The 17044-nt window shown below is 41.6% G+C and overlaps 1 protein-coding gene across 2 annotated transcripts in view; it reads right to left on the reverse strand.

Moving 5' to 3' along the window:
- Positions 1 to 944: 944 nt before the first annotated feature.
- The window catches only part of insrb (insulin receptor b), a 91897-nt gene continuing 75797 nt past the window's right edge, over positions 945 to 17044 (reverse strand). Inside the window, exons 12-24 of one of the 2 annotated variants that reach the window (XR_013502500.1) lie at positions 15618 to 15756; positions 14920 to 15073; positions 14498 to 14646; positions 13198 to 13354; positions 12865 to 12961; positions 12501 to 12568; positions 12120 to 12349; positions 10752 to 10862; positions 10459 to 10621; positions 10010 to 10139; positions 9786 to 9920; positions 5195 to 9227; positions 945 to 5074 (exon numbers count right to left, since the gene is read on the reverse strand). Coding sequence is in view for 1 of the 2 variants with exons in the window: in XM_078258939.1 (XP_078115065.1) it covers positions 8873 to 9227; positions 9786 to 9920; positions 10010 to 10139; positions 10459 to 10621; positions 10752 to 10862; positions 12120 to 12349; positions 12501 to 12568; positions 12865 to 12961; positions 13198 to 13354; positions 14498 to 14646; positions 14920 to 15073; positions 15618 to 15756 (1888 nt within the window). In the remaining variant the exon portion in view is untranslated. Of the gene's footprint in view, positions 9228 to 9785; positions 9921 to 10009; positions 10140 to 10458; positions 10622 to 10751; positions 10863 to 12119; positions 12350 to 12500; positions 12569 to 12864; positions 12962 to 13197; positions 13355 to 14497; positions 14647 to 14919; positions 15074 to 15617; positions 15757 to 17044 lie in introns of both variants that reach the window. The other variant, XM_078258939.1, reaches the window with a different exon arrangement.

The raw sequence follows: 17044 nt of genomic DNA on the forward strand, positions 1-17044 counted from the left end.
GCGATTGAGGTACACATCTGTTATTAACCCCTAGGTTCATTTTGCACCGGAATTGTCCTTTAATGAGTTGATTTCATTCTTTCTTTTGCAAAAAAAAATGACAGGGAGCCCGTTTGAATCTTTGACTCACTGGGAAAATCTGGGCAAAGGAAACACTAACCCTTTCTACTACTGTCAAGATGCCCTTGAGCAAGGCACTAAAGTCGTGTGATCTGATCATGCAGCAGCAAGAGGTCTATGGCTGAACTTAGTGAAGACAAAAAAGCATGGTGTGCAGTGGATGGAGTATTCAGAGCTTTTACTTAAGTAAAAGTAGCAATAACACAGTTGAAAATACTCCATTTCAAGTTTTACTTAGGTAAAGGTAGGTAAGTATTATCAGCAAAATGTACCAAAAGTAAAAGTACTAATTTTGGAGGCCAAATGGCCCCTACCGCACCTATTATACCATGAGGATTATTAATACAGAAGCATTATCTTGTAAGCAGCATTTAAATGTAGCTGGTCGAGGTAGAGATATAGTTTATACACTATTGGGTAGTTTTATGTAAAGCAGTGCAATCATGTTTATTAAAGGTAATCTTATATATTGTACATGCAAACCTGTGCTTGTGGTATATATAAGCAGTATCTGTCAAACAAATGTAGTGGAGTAAAAGTATTAAGTATGGTAGCATAAAATGGAAATACTAAAGTAAAGTACCTCATAATTGTATACAAGTAGCGTACTTGGGCAAATCTAGTTTGTTGCTTTCCTCCACTGATGACAAAAATAAATACATCTCAAGTTCAATTTAATAGCGGTTTCTCAGAGCTTTCAATAGCATCTTCAGTCTTCATCAGTGAAGTGATAACAATTATGTATATGGTTGTATATGGATTAAAGGGTGAGAATTTTCTGGCTACCTGCCTCAGTTCATAGTTAAGAAGCATGAGAAGACACGTATTCTCCAATAATTTTATTCATAATTTTAATATAAACAATTAATTGTTGAATAATTTACACACAGCAAGATTTTTATTTTCATATCATTGCAACATTTTTTGTACATGTCACTACTTGGCTCTCCTTTGAAAACATAGAAAAAATAAATTGTCAAGCGTTCATTTAGTCATGGCACATTTTTGATCCTGTACAATATGCATGTATTTCTGTGTGTGTGTGTGTGTGTGTGTGTGTGTGTGTGTGTGTGTGTGTGTGTGTGTTGAATATGTTGATATATGTGATACATAAAGATAATGGCACATTTGGATCCAGTGTGAGGGATGAAGCGATCTCTGTGGGTTGCAGGAGTTTCGGACTGTACATACACACATATACACCTGCTGTCTGCATACGACCGATGTCTCGACATAATGTATACACAACATATCCCAAAATTAATACATCAGCATATTCATCGGCAATAAATGACATTAATAAAGAGGTATCCTGCAAGACTACACACAGCATTCTGGGGATCACCTATGTGCACTGAGGAGAGAAAGACTTGAAGGACACAGAGAGGAGGAGCAGCGATCAGAGACAAAGAAAGCTGTGGTAAAGACTTCAACAGAGGACAACAAAGACACAACTCCATTGATTTAAACAACATACAGCACAGGGAACAGAATAGAGATAAATATAAGGTATTGGTGTGTAAACTGGAGCAGACCACTGGACCGACAGATGACTAAACTAAAGAAGAGGCTGCTTTTCCTCAGATTGGTCATCTAACAAACAGGGTCACCACAGACCTGCAACGCCCCACATTGTCTATCTTCAAACAATGGAGTCTCTCTCCCTAATCAATAACACAAATATGAACAGTTCATCATCATAACACTACTGACAGACAGTACTTAACTCATTCATAGCTGAAGGTTTTTTAGCTTTATGCTGAGCCTCTTTAATAAAAGGGAATAGTTCAGCATTTTGAAAAATACGCTTGTTCACTTACTGGCAGAGCCAGAGAGTTAGAGGAGAAGAACGGCGCCACTCACAATCTGTCCGTTACATTTATGTTCACACCGCTCGCGTTTTCAATTCTACAGCCCCATTACATACAAAGTCAATGTAATAATTAATAAACAAAGTTTATTACACAAAACATACTGCTCGACGAAGCCAGGCTTTCCGTTTCCCCATTTCTATTCTTTGTGCTAAGCTAAAGCTAACTGGATACTAGCTGCAGCTTTTTATTACCTCCGCCAAAAAGCCAAGGAGGTTGTTTTCGGTTTGTGTCGTTTGTTTTGCAGCAGGATTACGAGAAAACTACTGGCCCGGGTGTAGCATGGTCCAAGGAAGAACCCATAACATTTTGGAGTGGATCCAAATCACAAGGCGGATACAGAAATTATTTTTCACACATTATTTTTCGTTAACTTTACGAGATAGGACATGGACTTGGCGCAGGTCTGCACTCTCCCTTCTAGTTAACAATGTAGAAATCTTATTGTCTAACCCTCGGCAAGCAAATAAGCGTGTATCCCAAAATTTCAAACTATTCCAGTAACACCTCCAGCTTTACAGTCTAAACTTTAAGATGCATTATTGTTGAACCATCAGTAGGCCTGCCAATAGTTTTCTTTTTAGCTTATTCAGGATTTTATCACTCATGTTTCCTCTTCTTCAAAAGGATGTACAGTGGTCTTTTCCAGTTTTTCACATAGCCTACACACACACAAAAAAACATTTGCAAACTAAACAAACGTCTTTTGTCAGAAACTATTTCATACAACATCTGTGATTGGTGACAAATTTGTGACACAAGAAAGGCTTTATGGGTGACATGCTGCTGTGGCTGGGTGGGGTGGTTGAAATGCATGACAACATTCAGAACATGCACCGGATTAAGAGCAGGGTTCATTGTGAAACGTTTCAGGCCACACACTGTCTTGTTACACAGGGGTAAGCCCTCAGACTGGAGTTGTGCTGCTCCTGTTAAGTACATGGACATATTTGACTCTGCTCTTTTCTGTGTAGTGGGTTGTGTCATGAAACAAAAAAGAAATCTCTTTTTAAATTTAGAAAAAAGTTATATACACATTGATAACAATGTTAAATTCATAATGTACAAGAGTAGTAAAAGTTTACAGTCAGAAAAAAGTAATTGTATTTGCCCTCCATACTTTGGCTAAAAAAAATAGAAATCAACATCTCTAAAATGTAATACTTTTTTCTTTAAAACAAAACAATAATACATACAATGCTTTGTTCTCACCCTGCGCTGCGTTACTAGCATGCTCTGCCCAACCACTTTTTAGGTCATCAGAGTTCAACAAAACAAACCTAAACTTCACTAAAAGAAATCAATTGCTTTTGTTTTTCAGGGGATCTGCTGCTATTTACAGTTAAGAGCTTATTAACCAGTTCATTTCTTTTAAAAATCATGGAACAACTGAATGCATTTCATATGGAAATCCCCAATTGTAATGCAATCACTTCTTGCTAATCATGGGTTTTTGCATGTGCTTTGGGGCATTGCTGTCAAAACAGACTGATGAGAAGCAAAATCAGTGAGAATCAAATTATCAAGCTATCGGCTGGTATAGATAATTCATTTTCCATGCACAAAGCAAGCCAGAGCTTAGCAGAGTAGAGACTTCAACTGTCATAGAATCCACATTAGTTTTTTTCCCACCAAGCAGTGAGAATGTTTTTCTCTGCAGTTACAACTAAAAAACACAGAATGCATAAAAACATAATTCCCATGTTTTCATCTCATGTTTGGAGTTGGAAAAATCCTCTTTAGTGATTGGTGGAGACACTGTTTCTGCTCTGAGGGGAGTGGACTGCGTGGGAGGGGTCAAGTGGGTCATTAGTCTGAGCAAGGCACTATGGGTCGGGCCCTGTTTGCTTTGCCACCCCTGACCTGCAACACTCCCATCCAACCGCTAGAGGGCAGTCCAAACCACATCGAGAGAGAGAGAGAGAGAGAGAGAGAGAGAGAGAGAGAGAGAGAGAGAGAGAGAGAGAGAGAGAGAGAGAGAGAGGAGCATTCCTGATTATCTTCAAAGGGGCAGAATGATTTCAGATTTATGAAAAGGTTGTTTGGGTTTTTGTTGTTGAAAACTTGTCCTTGGACTTATCATCTCCGTTTTGCATTTTGCAAGGGTGCTGAGAACTTGCGCTTCAGTCAGAGTAGATAAAAGGTAGGTAGGTAGCTCTTCTTCCTCCTCGTCCTCTTTATCCTCCAACCACAAAGCATTAGGCCGCCTCCCTGAGACGAAAAGTTACAATCTAGAATTCATGTCTGTTAATAGTTCTTATGGCACACAGGATTGTCCCAGTCCAGCTTTTTTTTTTCTTTGCAGAGGGGGGGTCCTCCTCTTTAAAACTTTTTAACCAGCCCAGATGTCAGTGTCCTGATCAGCTAAAACAGACCCAATCCATGGCATTGACAGAAAATAAAGGTTATTTCTTGATATTCACAGTAGAAAAAATATACATACAAAACAAATATCAGAACAGAGAAAGACAAATAAGCCGACAACGACTGGAGGAGATGTGGGATTTGAACGCTAACTGTTTTGACCAAAAAGAGACATTGATAGACTGAAGAAGAAGAGTAGGGCTTTCTGCCAGACAACAGGTTTAGTCTAGATGTTACTTTAAAAAAGCATGAGGGTCCAGGGCTGAGCTTAGTTAGCCTTGGCTGCATGTAGGTTATCACAGATATGCATTTAGAGCCAAGAGACTCTTTTTGACTCATGCTAATGTCACATCCCCAGAAACCAGTACAGCCGATACTACATTAAATACAGTCTAGAGGATTGGTGTATATGGAAAGGGGGAATACGCATAATAAAGCTACACTGCATCTTCCAGCACACGGGGGAAGCCTCCTGTGAGTAATTTTATAAACTGAAAATATATAATGCCAATTTACTGCCTGATGTTGCACATTTGATAAGGTGGGGTAAAAAAATTACAAGGAGAGGAATAATACTTGTATATCTTGTAAGCTTATCCTTAAACTCTAAAATCAAGACATTTTAAAACACAAAGGGCCAGAATATGACGCTCCCAACAATACCCACATACTGCAGGGGTCGATGACGGCTTCCCCCGAGACACAAGAAGAAGAGAAAACTGAGAAACAAAGGAGGCAGAGGGGTTAAATACACCACAGGGGAAGGGAATTCATCAGCAGTGTTGGCAATGTATGATAAAGTGATATTATTTGAAATCATGGGATATTGAGAGACTCACGGGGATGATTTAGGCTTTTTAGACTGATTCCTCCATATGCACTGAGGTAGACTCTGGCCAAACACAAAGACGACGACAATTACTAACTAACTAACTAACTAACTAACTAACTAGCACTCCTGCTGCTCACCAACAGCTACTCCACTTGTACAATAATAAACTAGGACTTTACATCGCTCCACTCTCACAACACCTTAAAAATGCTTCACTAAAAAGCTAACTGTGTTCTTCTTATACAATGACAATGATCATAATAAAATAAATATCTGGTATTTCAAAGATATGGGCACCATCTTAATTAAAAATTGCATATGCGTGTGAAGACCACCACAAGATAAGCAACCTAGGTCAAGGTGGAAACAAGAGCTATGTCCCACTTCCATACTAAATCCTAATTTTAACTGGGTATGCTATGTAGTGTAAACAAAGATGTCCTAACTGCCAAAACAGTTTACTAGTAAGATAAAAGTGTAGTATTAGTATATAGTGTGGAACTGCACCACAGCTAAGGTCCACCATTTTTCTGTCATGTACGCAAAACTGACGGGCATCAGATTTTTTTTTTTTTTCCGCTTTTATTTTCCAAACTATGTCACAGATTATTTACAAAGTACAAAAGCCCAAGATTGTAACTCTTCAGAATAATTAACTAAAATCGACATCATAACCTCGGGCGCCTCTGAGTGCACAACAGCACAGACTCTGGCCAATCCACAGTGTTGCCGCCAAAGCACTAGGTGAACATTGGTGTTCAAACCTTAAGCGGCAACAAGCTCAAAGGAAAAAAATGCAGAGACTTCCACTTTTCTTCCAGCAAAGAACAAAGTTGTAACCCTAAAAACATAAATGTAGATGCAGCTTCGATGTATAGCCCTCTTATGCCTCTCCTGCCTCATAAGAAAATACAGAGAGAGCACAGAGGCCTGTGTATGTGTGTGTGTTACTAGCCGATATAACTAGCCTGGACGTGGCTCTGGGTTTGAGAAGGCACTGGTAAAATATGGAGGCAGCTTCTCTGCTTTCTCTGACTCTGATTCTGTGGGTTCTCATTGTTGACAGAAAGTTGCCAACACTTTGGCTATACTATAAGTGCTGAATGCTGTTCGACCACGCCGGTCTGTGTCCAGATAAAAAAAAAAAGTCTGCTGACTAACACCTCCCATGTCATCAACTGCTGTGGTTAGAGAGTGAGAGAGGAGCGCTTACGGAGCATCTGCTGTGAAACTCTGATGGCCTTTGGGCTCTGAATAGTGAATTAATGATCTTACGAGACACAATGAGAGGTCAGCAACTAACTTTTCTGTAGCTTTGTGTAAGGGTACGGTTGACAGGAATGTTTTTGATTCCTGGCAGGAGGGGCAACCTTCAGATATTTGATAATTAAAAAGAAAAAACAAAGTCTTTCATGTTTATGTGTTGAATCTGATGGAGTGATGGTTTCAGGTTTGCCAGCAGGCAGGCAAAGTGGGGGGGGGAGGAGAGATGAGGGAACAAGCAGTTCCAACTAAATCCTGGAATGTCAGACCTGAGTGAAATAGCTGCTGCACACCATGTCCTGACTGCCTAACTACGTGTGATAGCAGAGAGAATAACAGGATTAACAATCACTCACACACTCCCTGTCTCTCTGAGAGAGAGAGAGAGAGAGAGAGAGAGAGAGAGAGAGAGAGAGAGAGAGAGACACAGCGCACACACACACACACACACACATAAACGGCCTCTCTCTCTCCACTACCTGCTGTGGACTCTGAACATAGTTGGAACTTTCCGTATTTCTCTCCAGTCCCTTGACCCCAAAATGTGGAAATTTCCAACAGCCTGATTTGGAGCAGTGAGTTCAGCAGCCAACGGGAAGCCTCAGGAAGACTGAGAAGGGAGAGCGTTCAGGAGGTGTGTGCGGAACGACAACGAGAGGGGACTTTAATAGAACCTTCCATCTAACACTGAGGCCCTGAGCTGAGCTCCCAGGTCAGATGGGAAGGGAATGCAACCGTCTCTTTAAATTAAAAGGGCGTTTTGGGCTGGTCAAAAACAAACATTTTTACAAAAGAGCCTCATCATTTTTACTTCACCTGCATTTGTTTTAGAGCTGGTGTTAATTCCCCACCCTGCCCTGATCCAAGCAGCACCGACTGAAAAACCATCACTGTTAGGCCAACATAAGGAAGTACAATCACCAGGCAAAGGACAAGCTCTCCACACTCCCTAGCCTCACTGACAACCAGCACAATCACGTGAAGGACATAATAAACCTGCGATAACAAACAAGAGCTCAGCTACAGCGTGATCTGACCAGAGAGAGACCGCAGACACAGAGACAAACACACATCAGGTGCACTTTCACCTAGAAATACCTCATTCCCCTTTTATAAAGCTTTTTTTTTTTTTTGGTTATTTCATTGTTTGTTTTTTTTCCATTGTTGTAGTAAAGTTGCCTACAAATATTGACAGCTCTCAGTGGGAACAAGATTTATAAAAATAAAATAAAAATGAAGAGGTGAGTTGACAATATTTTGGGTCTTTCTCCTTTCCCATCCACATGGAAAGAGAGCACTCAAGGGGGACTGGAGGCCTAAGACACAGAGAGCACTGATGGTAGATTAGTGTGATTTCTGGGGCTATAAAAATAAGAAAATAAAACAAAAAACCAGAAAAATAACCTGGCAAAACAAAATACTAGCAAAGCATCTGATGAAAAATATTACAAATATGAACTATTTACAAAAACATCAAAATGTCATATATTATATATGGAATATTGGTACATAAATACCAATATTCCATATATACTATATATATTATATATATTTATATAATTCTATACCCACTAAAATATATCAAAGCAGCAGCTATTGGTCAGTCTGAGGAACTCTTTTGTCCAATTCTTAACTGTTTAAATATCCTTCTGCCATAATAGTGAGGACACAGAGATAAAACTGAGAAAGAGAAGAGGAAAAGAGAAGAAAAAATAACAATAAAAGCAAATAAATTAAAACTATTCACCAAACACCCAACAAATCTGTGTGTCGTTTGGAATTCTGCAGAACCAAAAAAAATACTAACAAAAAAAACACATTCCTCTAGGAATAGATGTTTGTTCTATGATCAAGTCTTTGAAAGACATCCCACCGTTCCAAACTGATTAAGTCATTGTTCAAAAGGAAATTAGTATAAGCGCTGATAGACACTTCTCTTTGTTTATAGGCCACATACAAAAAGGCCACTCTCTGAGTAACAAGATTTCACTTGGAGGGGGGAAAAAAAACAAAGCACAGAAATGTGGAAATGCAGATTGGTGAGGAGAAAAGGAGGGACAAGTCTTGAGGAGGTTGAGCATAAGCAGCCTTCTTGGTTGTCTAAGGTTTGTTGTGTTCACAGTTTTTTTTTTCTCTGTTTCCATCACAAGGAGTCCAGGAAACGTGGCAATAGTGAAAAACAATAGATAGATAATACGGTAATAGAAAGTCCATGTGTTGTGGGAGGAAGTTAAAAAAAAAGAGTTACACCATGTTTGCATCCTTTGCATGCCTGTGTGCGGCAGCCATGAGGAAGAAAATAAAAAGTCCTGAGATCTGTGTCTTTTTTTGAAGGGCTTCTCCAAGAATAAGAAAATCATTAGAAAATGATGAGAGGAACATAAAAGATACAGAAACAAGTTATTTTAGGAAACAGGAAATGTTAGGAAGGGCTGGATCTGGGCAACGATAAGATTCGTCCGTTTTTCTTGCCACCGTTCATGTGTGTGTAGGGGACATGCTCCTCATAGTTCCCTCTGAGGGCCACCGAGGGCCCGCTGTCCCTGCCTAAGCTCTCCTCTCTCTGGGAGTATGACGATGGGTCCAGTGGGATGCTCTCCATGTTGTCTAGGTCCAGGTCATACTCCTCTGTCTCAGGGACTTTGTTCTCCTCGCTGTAGAAAAAGGAGCACTCCTGGAAAGACGGGTGCAGGTCCTCCCGCAGCATCTCGATGATCTCGTGGAACAACGGCCGCATCTTGGGGTTGTACTGCCAACACATCTGCATTAGGCTGTGCCTGGAAAAGGGGATAACGATGCACAAAGCTTTAACCCTTTAATGCAAACCTAGGGTGCCCAAAGAGTGTGTTACCCTTGACTATATTATCCCATCTAATCCATTCCTTTCATTCAATTAAGCACTCAACTCTTAGTGAAAAAACAATTCCCCAGACACATAATGAGCCCCATGAGACAAAAGGTACCTTTTGATGCTACATAAAGGTATAAGGACGTTTGTGATAGTGGTACAGGTTTGTACCAATTCAGCATCAGATTAAGGCCCAGTAGCAATCTTCCATGCAGTAGTGAGCAGTAGGAAACTACTCCAGATTTACTGTTTGACACTTCAAAGTGTCTATCAGCTGAAAAAGCTACCTTAAAACTTTAGTAGAGATTAAAATGTCCACCTATGTCAATGTGCTCCAAACAGATCAGTTTTTACCATAAAAGAATTGTGTCCCCTACAAAAAAAATGAATAGATAGATACTGTGTCACATTATCCAGACAAAATAAAGTTAAAGTATAAAGACGGTAAAGGTGCCCCAAGGTGCCAGTTGTGTCAGTATTGACTCACATCCTCTCGGGGCAGTTGTCTGGCCGGTCCAGGTATCCTCCATCCATGACAAACTTTAAAACCTGTTCGTTGGATAAACCCTGGTAGGGCTGCTCTGCTAGCGTATTGATCTCCCACAGCACAACGCCAAATGACCTGCAGACACACATACAACCACATGTGATCGAAGGGCACCGGTAATCTAATTAGGAATGATAAGACACAACTGCCGAGGTGTGACTTACCAGCAGTCAGAGTGGGCAGTGAAGACTCCATCCTTCAGAGACTCTGGAGCCATCCACCTGACAGGAAGCAGGCCCTTTCCTCCTTTACGGTAGTAGTCAGTCTCATAGATGTCTCGGGTCATACCAAAGTCTACAGACAGACAGATACACTCAGTATACCTTAACTGTTAGAACACAGTAAAACAGATTCACACAACTCTGATTCAATCACACAGTGTTGCCAAAATTTCTGCCGCCACGGTATCAGAAATTGGGCAGACGCACAATGTAATTGCGGTTGCCTTTTAAATGATCCTGCCTGTTGGAAAGCCTGAGAGAGAACAGACCTGCCCCCACTGCTAAAAAAAGAAAATCCTAAAAGGAAACAATGCTAACACACGACTAACTGAGATTAACTGGAATTGCAATACTAATAACGAGGAAAACAAAACAAACACAAGCCACAGTACCTCCAATCTTGACGGTGAAGTCCTCTGCCACCATGCAGTTCCTGGCTGCCAGGTCTCTGTGGACAAACTTCTTGGCGTTGAGGTAGGCCATGCCGTCTGCAATTTCTGCAGCCATCTGGATCATCTCCTTCAGCGTAGGTGGTGAACGGCCTGTGGGGTTGTTCTACAAAAACACACGCGCACAAAAAAAGACAAAGTGATAAAGTCAGTCAGCGATGTGTTTACATCAGAACTAAGCATCCTTCAGCTGTAATGATCTCCACCTGAAGAGATTGCATATCTGCGACACATACCTCAGAGTCCGGCCTGAGACCACGCAGGTAGCTCTTCAGGTCACCGTGGGTCATCAGCTCCATCACTACCAGGGTGGGCTGACCTTTGGACACCACACCTAACAGACGGACCTACATAGAGAAAAATAAAGAAAAACACACATGGTCATACACTCGTGCACTAAACAATATTTACCCTTACATTGACTGACTACAAACAATTTTTTAGTAAACACTTCTCCTTAACAAAAATCTGTCCTAAACTAGCACCCCATTTCTTGCTGGGATGTAAATACATTGGAATTGCTTTTTTCCTCATTTATATTTTATGTATAATGACTCCATTAAAGGTCAGGTTAAACTGCCCAAAGAGTTTTGGTCACTTTGATATATGGGTCATTACATACAATTCCCACACTGTTCATTACTAAATGTGGTTGTTAAAACTCTCAAATTATAAAAATAAATAAAGGTATCCTCAATTATTTCACCTTTAAGAGAAACATTCCTGCTTTTAACCAAAATGTTGCTACTACAGTATATCAACTCTCTCATCATTCGTGGGTAAATAATAATAATTCCCCCCCGTACATCTCAACATGATTTTACAGCTGACAGCACAACATATGGCAATTTAATTGGTTTAAGCTTGATTTATAGTTCTGCGGTGGCTCCACGCAGAGCTTTCGCCGTAAGTGGCCGGAAGTTTATACTTATGCGTTGGTGTGTGCATCAATCTCTTTAAGAGAATAGAAGGGCCGGCATGTGTGTGCGTGGGGAGTTTGTGGAAGAGCGAGTGAGAGTGATGGTGATTCGCTTCGGAGCGTGTACCGACTCTAGAGGCATAGTGGGAGAAACAAAGTGTCCACGGTGGGAAATCTGTAGCAGGACAAGTTAACCCTCTCCTTGATTTCATGTTGTCTATGGAGAAGGAGAACCCGGTAATGAGCAGGGGGAAATGCAACGCTACCAAGCCACGGCCGAGTGAGGAGCAACGTGTCGCCCGCGATGTGTAGTTACATGTTTAGAGAAGTGTTTGTCAGGCTCCAGCGTAGGGTCCGGCGTAGGGTCTGTGTCTCCACTTACCTGCGTACGTAGCCACGGCATCAATTGAATCGGAAGCATGAATCGGCCTTTACTAGGCTGTTTAATGAAATTATATTGGTAGGCACAATTGCTTTCCAAGTGTAAACCTTTTTTTTTTTTTGAGTCAAACTGTGTGTCAATATGGCAGTATGAACACAACAAGTCATAGTTCTATGAGTCATATGTTATCATGCTGGTTTCGACAACATGATGGAAATGTGTAATATACTGTACTTCACAAGTGCATGGACATCTGCTCCAGTGTGCCTGGTAGAGGTTTGAAAAGAGTTTTCTGTGTCGTACCACGTGGTGACAGCTGAACGCCTTCATGACAGAGGCTTCGTTGAGAAACTCGATCCTCTCGCGCAGGCTGGCCGATTCATTGACTGTCTTGACGGCTACGCGTGTGTCTGGGTCTCCTTTGATGATGTCTTTGGCAATTCCCTCGTACACCATGCCGAAGGAGCCCTGACCCAGCTCTCTGAGCACCGTGATCTTGTCCCGGGGCACCTCCCACTCATCAGGAACATACACTACACAAAGCAAGACACAAATCACCATTTTGATTAAGTGAACCATTCACAAATCATCATGAGGTGCCACTTTATCTTTTTTAAATACAGAAAAAGTCCAACAATGTTGTACTTCCCAATCTTAGCAGTTATGTCATAATGCTTTTCTTACCATCATTGGTGCTGATGTACTCAGGGTTTGAGGAGGCGATAAGAGGTCCTGTCGGACCTTCCGTTTGCCTGTAACACAACCACAGAAAGGAGACGTCGAAAACTGTAATAAGATGTGAACTTTCTCCAGGTTGTCTGGACCTTCTTTTAGAATCTGTCTCGTTTATTTGTCCTGAGCATTACTCATTATAGCTACTGGGCTCAAATTATTCAAACTGAACACCCTCTACTTTAAATCCCACTATAGGTTTATGAACAAAATAAGCACCATTCCCTCGTTGATGGCATATGGTGTAATCTGCTCAGTTTATGTATCCAGCAGGGTGGATCACCCTGATAGGCAGCATGCCAGTCAAAGATCTTACCTCTTCTTAAAGATCACAAAGACTCCACCTCCCACGAACAGCAGCAGGATGAAGCAGATGACTGGACCCATCACAATCCAAATTAAACCTTGATCCGCTGTAATAAACAAAGAAGGAAGGAAGATTGCATGTGTATGAATATGAAAGGCAGATCTGCAGTAAAGGCCAACATTATGTTTAACAATAATAACAGAGCAGAAATAGGCCTTGGTTGATAAATATCTTGTAATATTTCTGAACAATTATGCAAGCAATTTATGAACTCTCAGATTCATGTGAATAATGCATGACATGCAAGTTCAGTTAAGTCAGACATATAGCCTGTGGTCTTACGATTGGGCATGAAGAAGTAAGTGGTTTCTGTAAAAGAGCCATTTTCTGCCAAGGAGGTGGCGCGGACCCTCACACTGTAGTTTCCAGGTTGCACAAGCGAAAGCTTCGTGCCACCTGACTTGTTGTAGGCTGGCCCTGACACACAAGCTGTGTGAATCTGGGGAGAAAAAAAATGACAAACAAAAAACACTTGAGCATGAGATATAACAAGGAATAAGGACAAGTGCTAAATATTATTCTAAAGGTTTCTTTACCAGAAAAAAAAGTCTACCAGAGTTTCTACCAGAGTTGTTGGAACCCCCTGTGATGGCAAACGGGGTGCAACGTGTGTCTCCCCTCTCTCTCAGACAGAGCAGGTGGAGTGCACTTGCGGTATCGATCTGGGTTTTACGCACGTTCTCGCGGGGATACAGGCTTCAATTCAGCTGTTCATTTCCTGGACTAATCCTCATAAGGGGGAACCTGTCACAAAGCAAAGCCTCTCCCGCTGGGTGGTGGAGGCTATTGCCTTGGCTTATACGGGTCGGGGGCTTCAGCCTCCCGCGGGTCTGCGTGTGCACACGACTCGCGTTAACCAGCCAATCAGGATTGGTTCTGTGTGCTTCTGAGGGTCGCAGTGAGGATTGCTCCCATAGCGAGACATCTCACTCATATTACTCAAAGAACCGGAGTTATGATTATAACTTTAAGTCTTCCTTCCTGCCTCTGTCACTATGGTAACAGAGCTCCTACTGGTTCCTAGGGTCAGGCAGTGCAGCAATAAATAGCAATGAGAGATGAATTCTCACATGTACAGTAAGTAAACAACAAAAAACAACAACAACAACACCACCACCACCACACACTTACAGAATTAAGAGATTGTGTAAGTGATGAGAACTTCTGCACACAAACACAGAAATAATAATATACAAACACACACACACACACACACACAGCAGAAAATGTCAACAAACACAGTGATAGCATTGGGAGTTTGTAAACAAATACAGTATGTCCTTTGTTCTTCTTTCCATATAAGGGAAAAGACAGCAAACCTTTCCTGCCTGCCTCCACTCCCCACAGTTTACGAAGATCACTCCTGGTTCTCTCTCCATTTCTTCCTTCCTTCATCCATGTTTTCTTATGCACCTGCCTGCTCTTTAAGCCCTCTGTGTTTATCCTTCCTTCAGAGCATATCAAGATCAGTTTTGCTTTCCTCCCTCACTCCTGTGTCCTTCAGTTCAGAAAACCTCCTTCTGACTCCTGCCTTTCCCCTGCATCCTCACTCTCTCAAAGTTCGGTGATGGTTGATACTGACCTCTGTGTCGCCAACCTTCCTGTAGAACACCTCGTACAGGATGATGAGGCCATTAGGGGAGCGAGGTGGATTCCATTTAATCAACACATAGGGAGGCTCGGCTGTCACTATCTCATGGGTCACAGGACCTGGGATGTCGTCTGCTTTCTCTGTAGGTACCAGACATAAAGACAAACACTTAACACGTGCATTATAAAGCACTGCATTTCCACATTGTTCTTAGTTGGCTACTTGTCTCTGATTTCCCATACAAACTGTGCATTTTAATCATCATGAAGGTTTATAACCATTATAACCATGAAGCTATGAACATTTTATTGCAAGACCGTTGGATTAGACTGCTTTACGTTTAGCTTCTGTAGGTGTACCTAATAAACTGGCAACTGAGTGTGTATACGTGTGAGATTTGTATTTGTTCATACCCTCTGGCAAAGTTCGAGCACTGACATAAGCAGCCATGCTGCAGCGTTTGAGGTCTGTTGGATGGTTGCAGGCCATGATCTCTATTTTATAACTGGTGAAGTGTTGCAGGTTGGAGATGACTGTAGACTCCTTTGAGAACACTTTCAGCTCCACCTTAGGAAAAAAGACGAGAAAGATGTAATTACGCCACCAGTGTCAGTGATTTGTGGTTAAGTCATATATACAAAAGGATTTATTTTTGTTGGAAATACCAATTGTCCTCACACCACGGTCATGTAAATAATAAAAAAGAAAAAATCAAGTTTATATATTGACTGAAGCACAACATGGACAATGTTTATAAAAAAATAAAGCATAAATAGCATATTCCTTTGTTTTCTTTCTGGTAGTGACAACAACTAAAATGTGTCATGTGCTTTCAATGGTTCAATATGTGAGTTAGAGGCTAACATACTTTAATTGCATTAAATACCAAAGTTAAAAGGAGCTGCTACAAATATGGAAATACATTATACTTCAGGGAACAGATGTCACTTTTTTTGCAGACTTTTTTGTGACAAATTGTAAAGGGGATCAGTATTATCTTACATGTGCGTCTTAAAACTGGAAATCTAGGATGGGGAACAACAAATCAGCACATGCGTTGACACAAGAATGACAAATCTGTATAGTGGAGAAAATCTAAAGTGTTTGAGACCTTGGATCCCTCCTCGTCCTCGTCTTCGTCTTCTGGGGTGGCTGTGGTGGAACTGAATGCCAGACTGGGGGCTGTGGTGAGGAAGAAAGAGGGTAGGGTGGCATTGGCAACTCCCACTGAGCGTCGGCGACGAGACGGTCTGGACAAACAGGTGAAAAAGCAACAGGTGAAGCAGTAAGCAAAAGTTAGGTAAAATGCCACTCAAAACCTTAAAGGAAGTTATTTTTTAGAGTCTTTGCACGCAGTCCTCTAACATGAATGGCTCTCAGACAAAGTCTGGATAAATTATCAACACAAAAGTCAGAAGCATTTCATGTGAATTAGCTCCAGGCAGATGGAGCAGTAGTGTGGAGACAGCCAGCAAGGACCTCTGCTCACACTAACCTTTACAGTGTGTAGCAAGTCTGACTGCATGACATTTATCCACAAATACCACCTACTGCCCTGCTGGAAAAGCTTCCAACCCTCACCACTGGGTGGTGCTAAGAGCAGGTCCACTTTACTCTGTGGTTAGGAGTGTAAGCCCATCACAAAAGGCCACAAAATTAAGACATAAAAGATGTGAGTGCACCTCTGTGTAAGGACGGGTAGTAATCACTGTTTATGAATTAGAATACTATATTCCTTCCTTCCAAAATGACCACCATTAAGAGTCATTGAGTATTACACTTCACCCCAAGCTGCTGCGGTGAAGCCTCTCCTTCATTGTACAGGGAAGTGTAGTTAATGTTACAAAAAAATACTGAATACAAAGATTCCTGAATCCCATTGCCTGATGGATAAAGAGAGCACCAGGAGTTCTTTGTGTACTTCAGTGTATGGAGCTGACCTTGGCCGATTCAACAGCATGGGTTCAAAATTCAGCTGAGGTGTGTGTGAGTTTGAGTGTTTGTATGCGTCTAAATGGCAGTCTGACTGCAACCCTGACTGGCATGAATGATAATGTGCACAGTAATCACTCCCCTGGTGAAGCGGAGGGAGAGACTGTGGGTGTTTGTGTGTGTCAGGGAAGAGGGTAGGGGCACCGTGGCCCAGACAATCAGCACCTCCCACCCTAAGCCCCCCACAGTAGTGCCCTGTCCAAAAACAAAAAAACAAGGGTCTACATAAAACACACACACACACACACACACACACACACACACACACACACACACACACACACAAAGCTGTTTTGAGACATACATCGTGGTGGTTGCGACAAAAGAGGAGTGATGGAGTCTGGCTGGATAGAGGGGCTCCAGTGTTGCTGCTGCACTGCCACAAACCGCAACGAACAAAGCTCATGTTGGTGCTATGCTTGGTGTGACGCTAAATGAGGTGAATTTTGAATGTATACAAGCTTTTTAAACAAGCATAAAGTTTAGTTGTGACCAAACTGCTGTTCAGTGTGTGACTTTAAAGTGGCCACTGCGACAAGAAAGAAG

This window comes from Sander vitreus, chromosome 9 (genome assembly GCF_031162955.1).
Source record: "Sander vitreus isolate 19-12246 chromosome 9, sanVit1, whole genome shotgun sequence".
Lineage (NCBI taxonomy): Eukaryota > Metazoa > Chordata > Actinopteri > Perciformes > Percidae > Sander > Sander vitreus.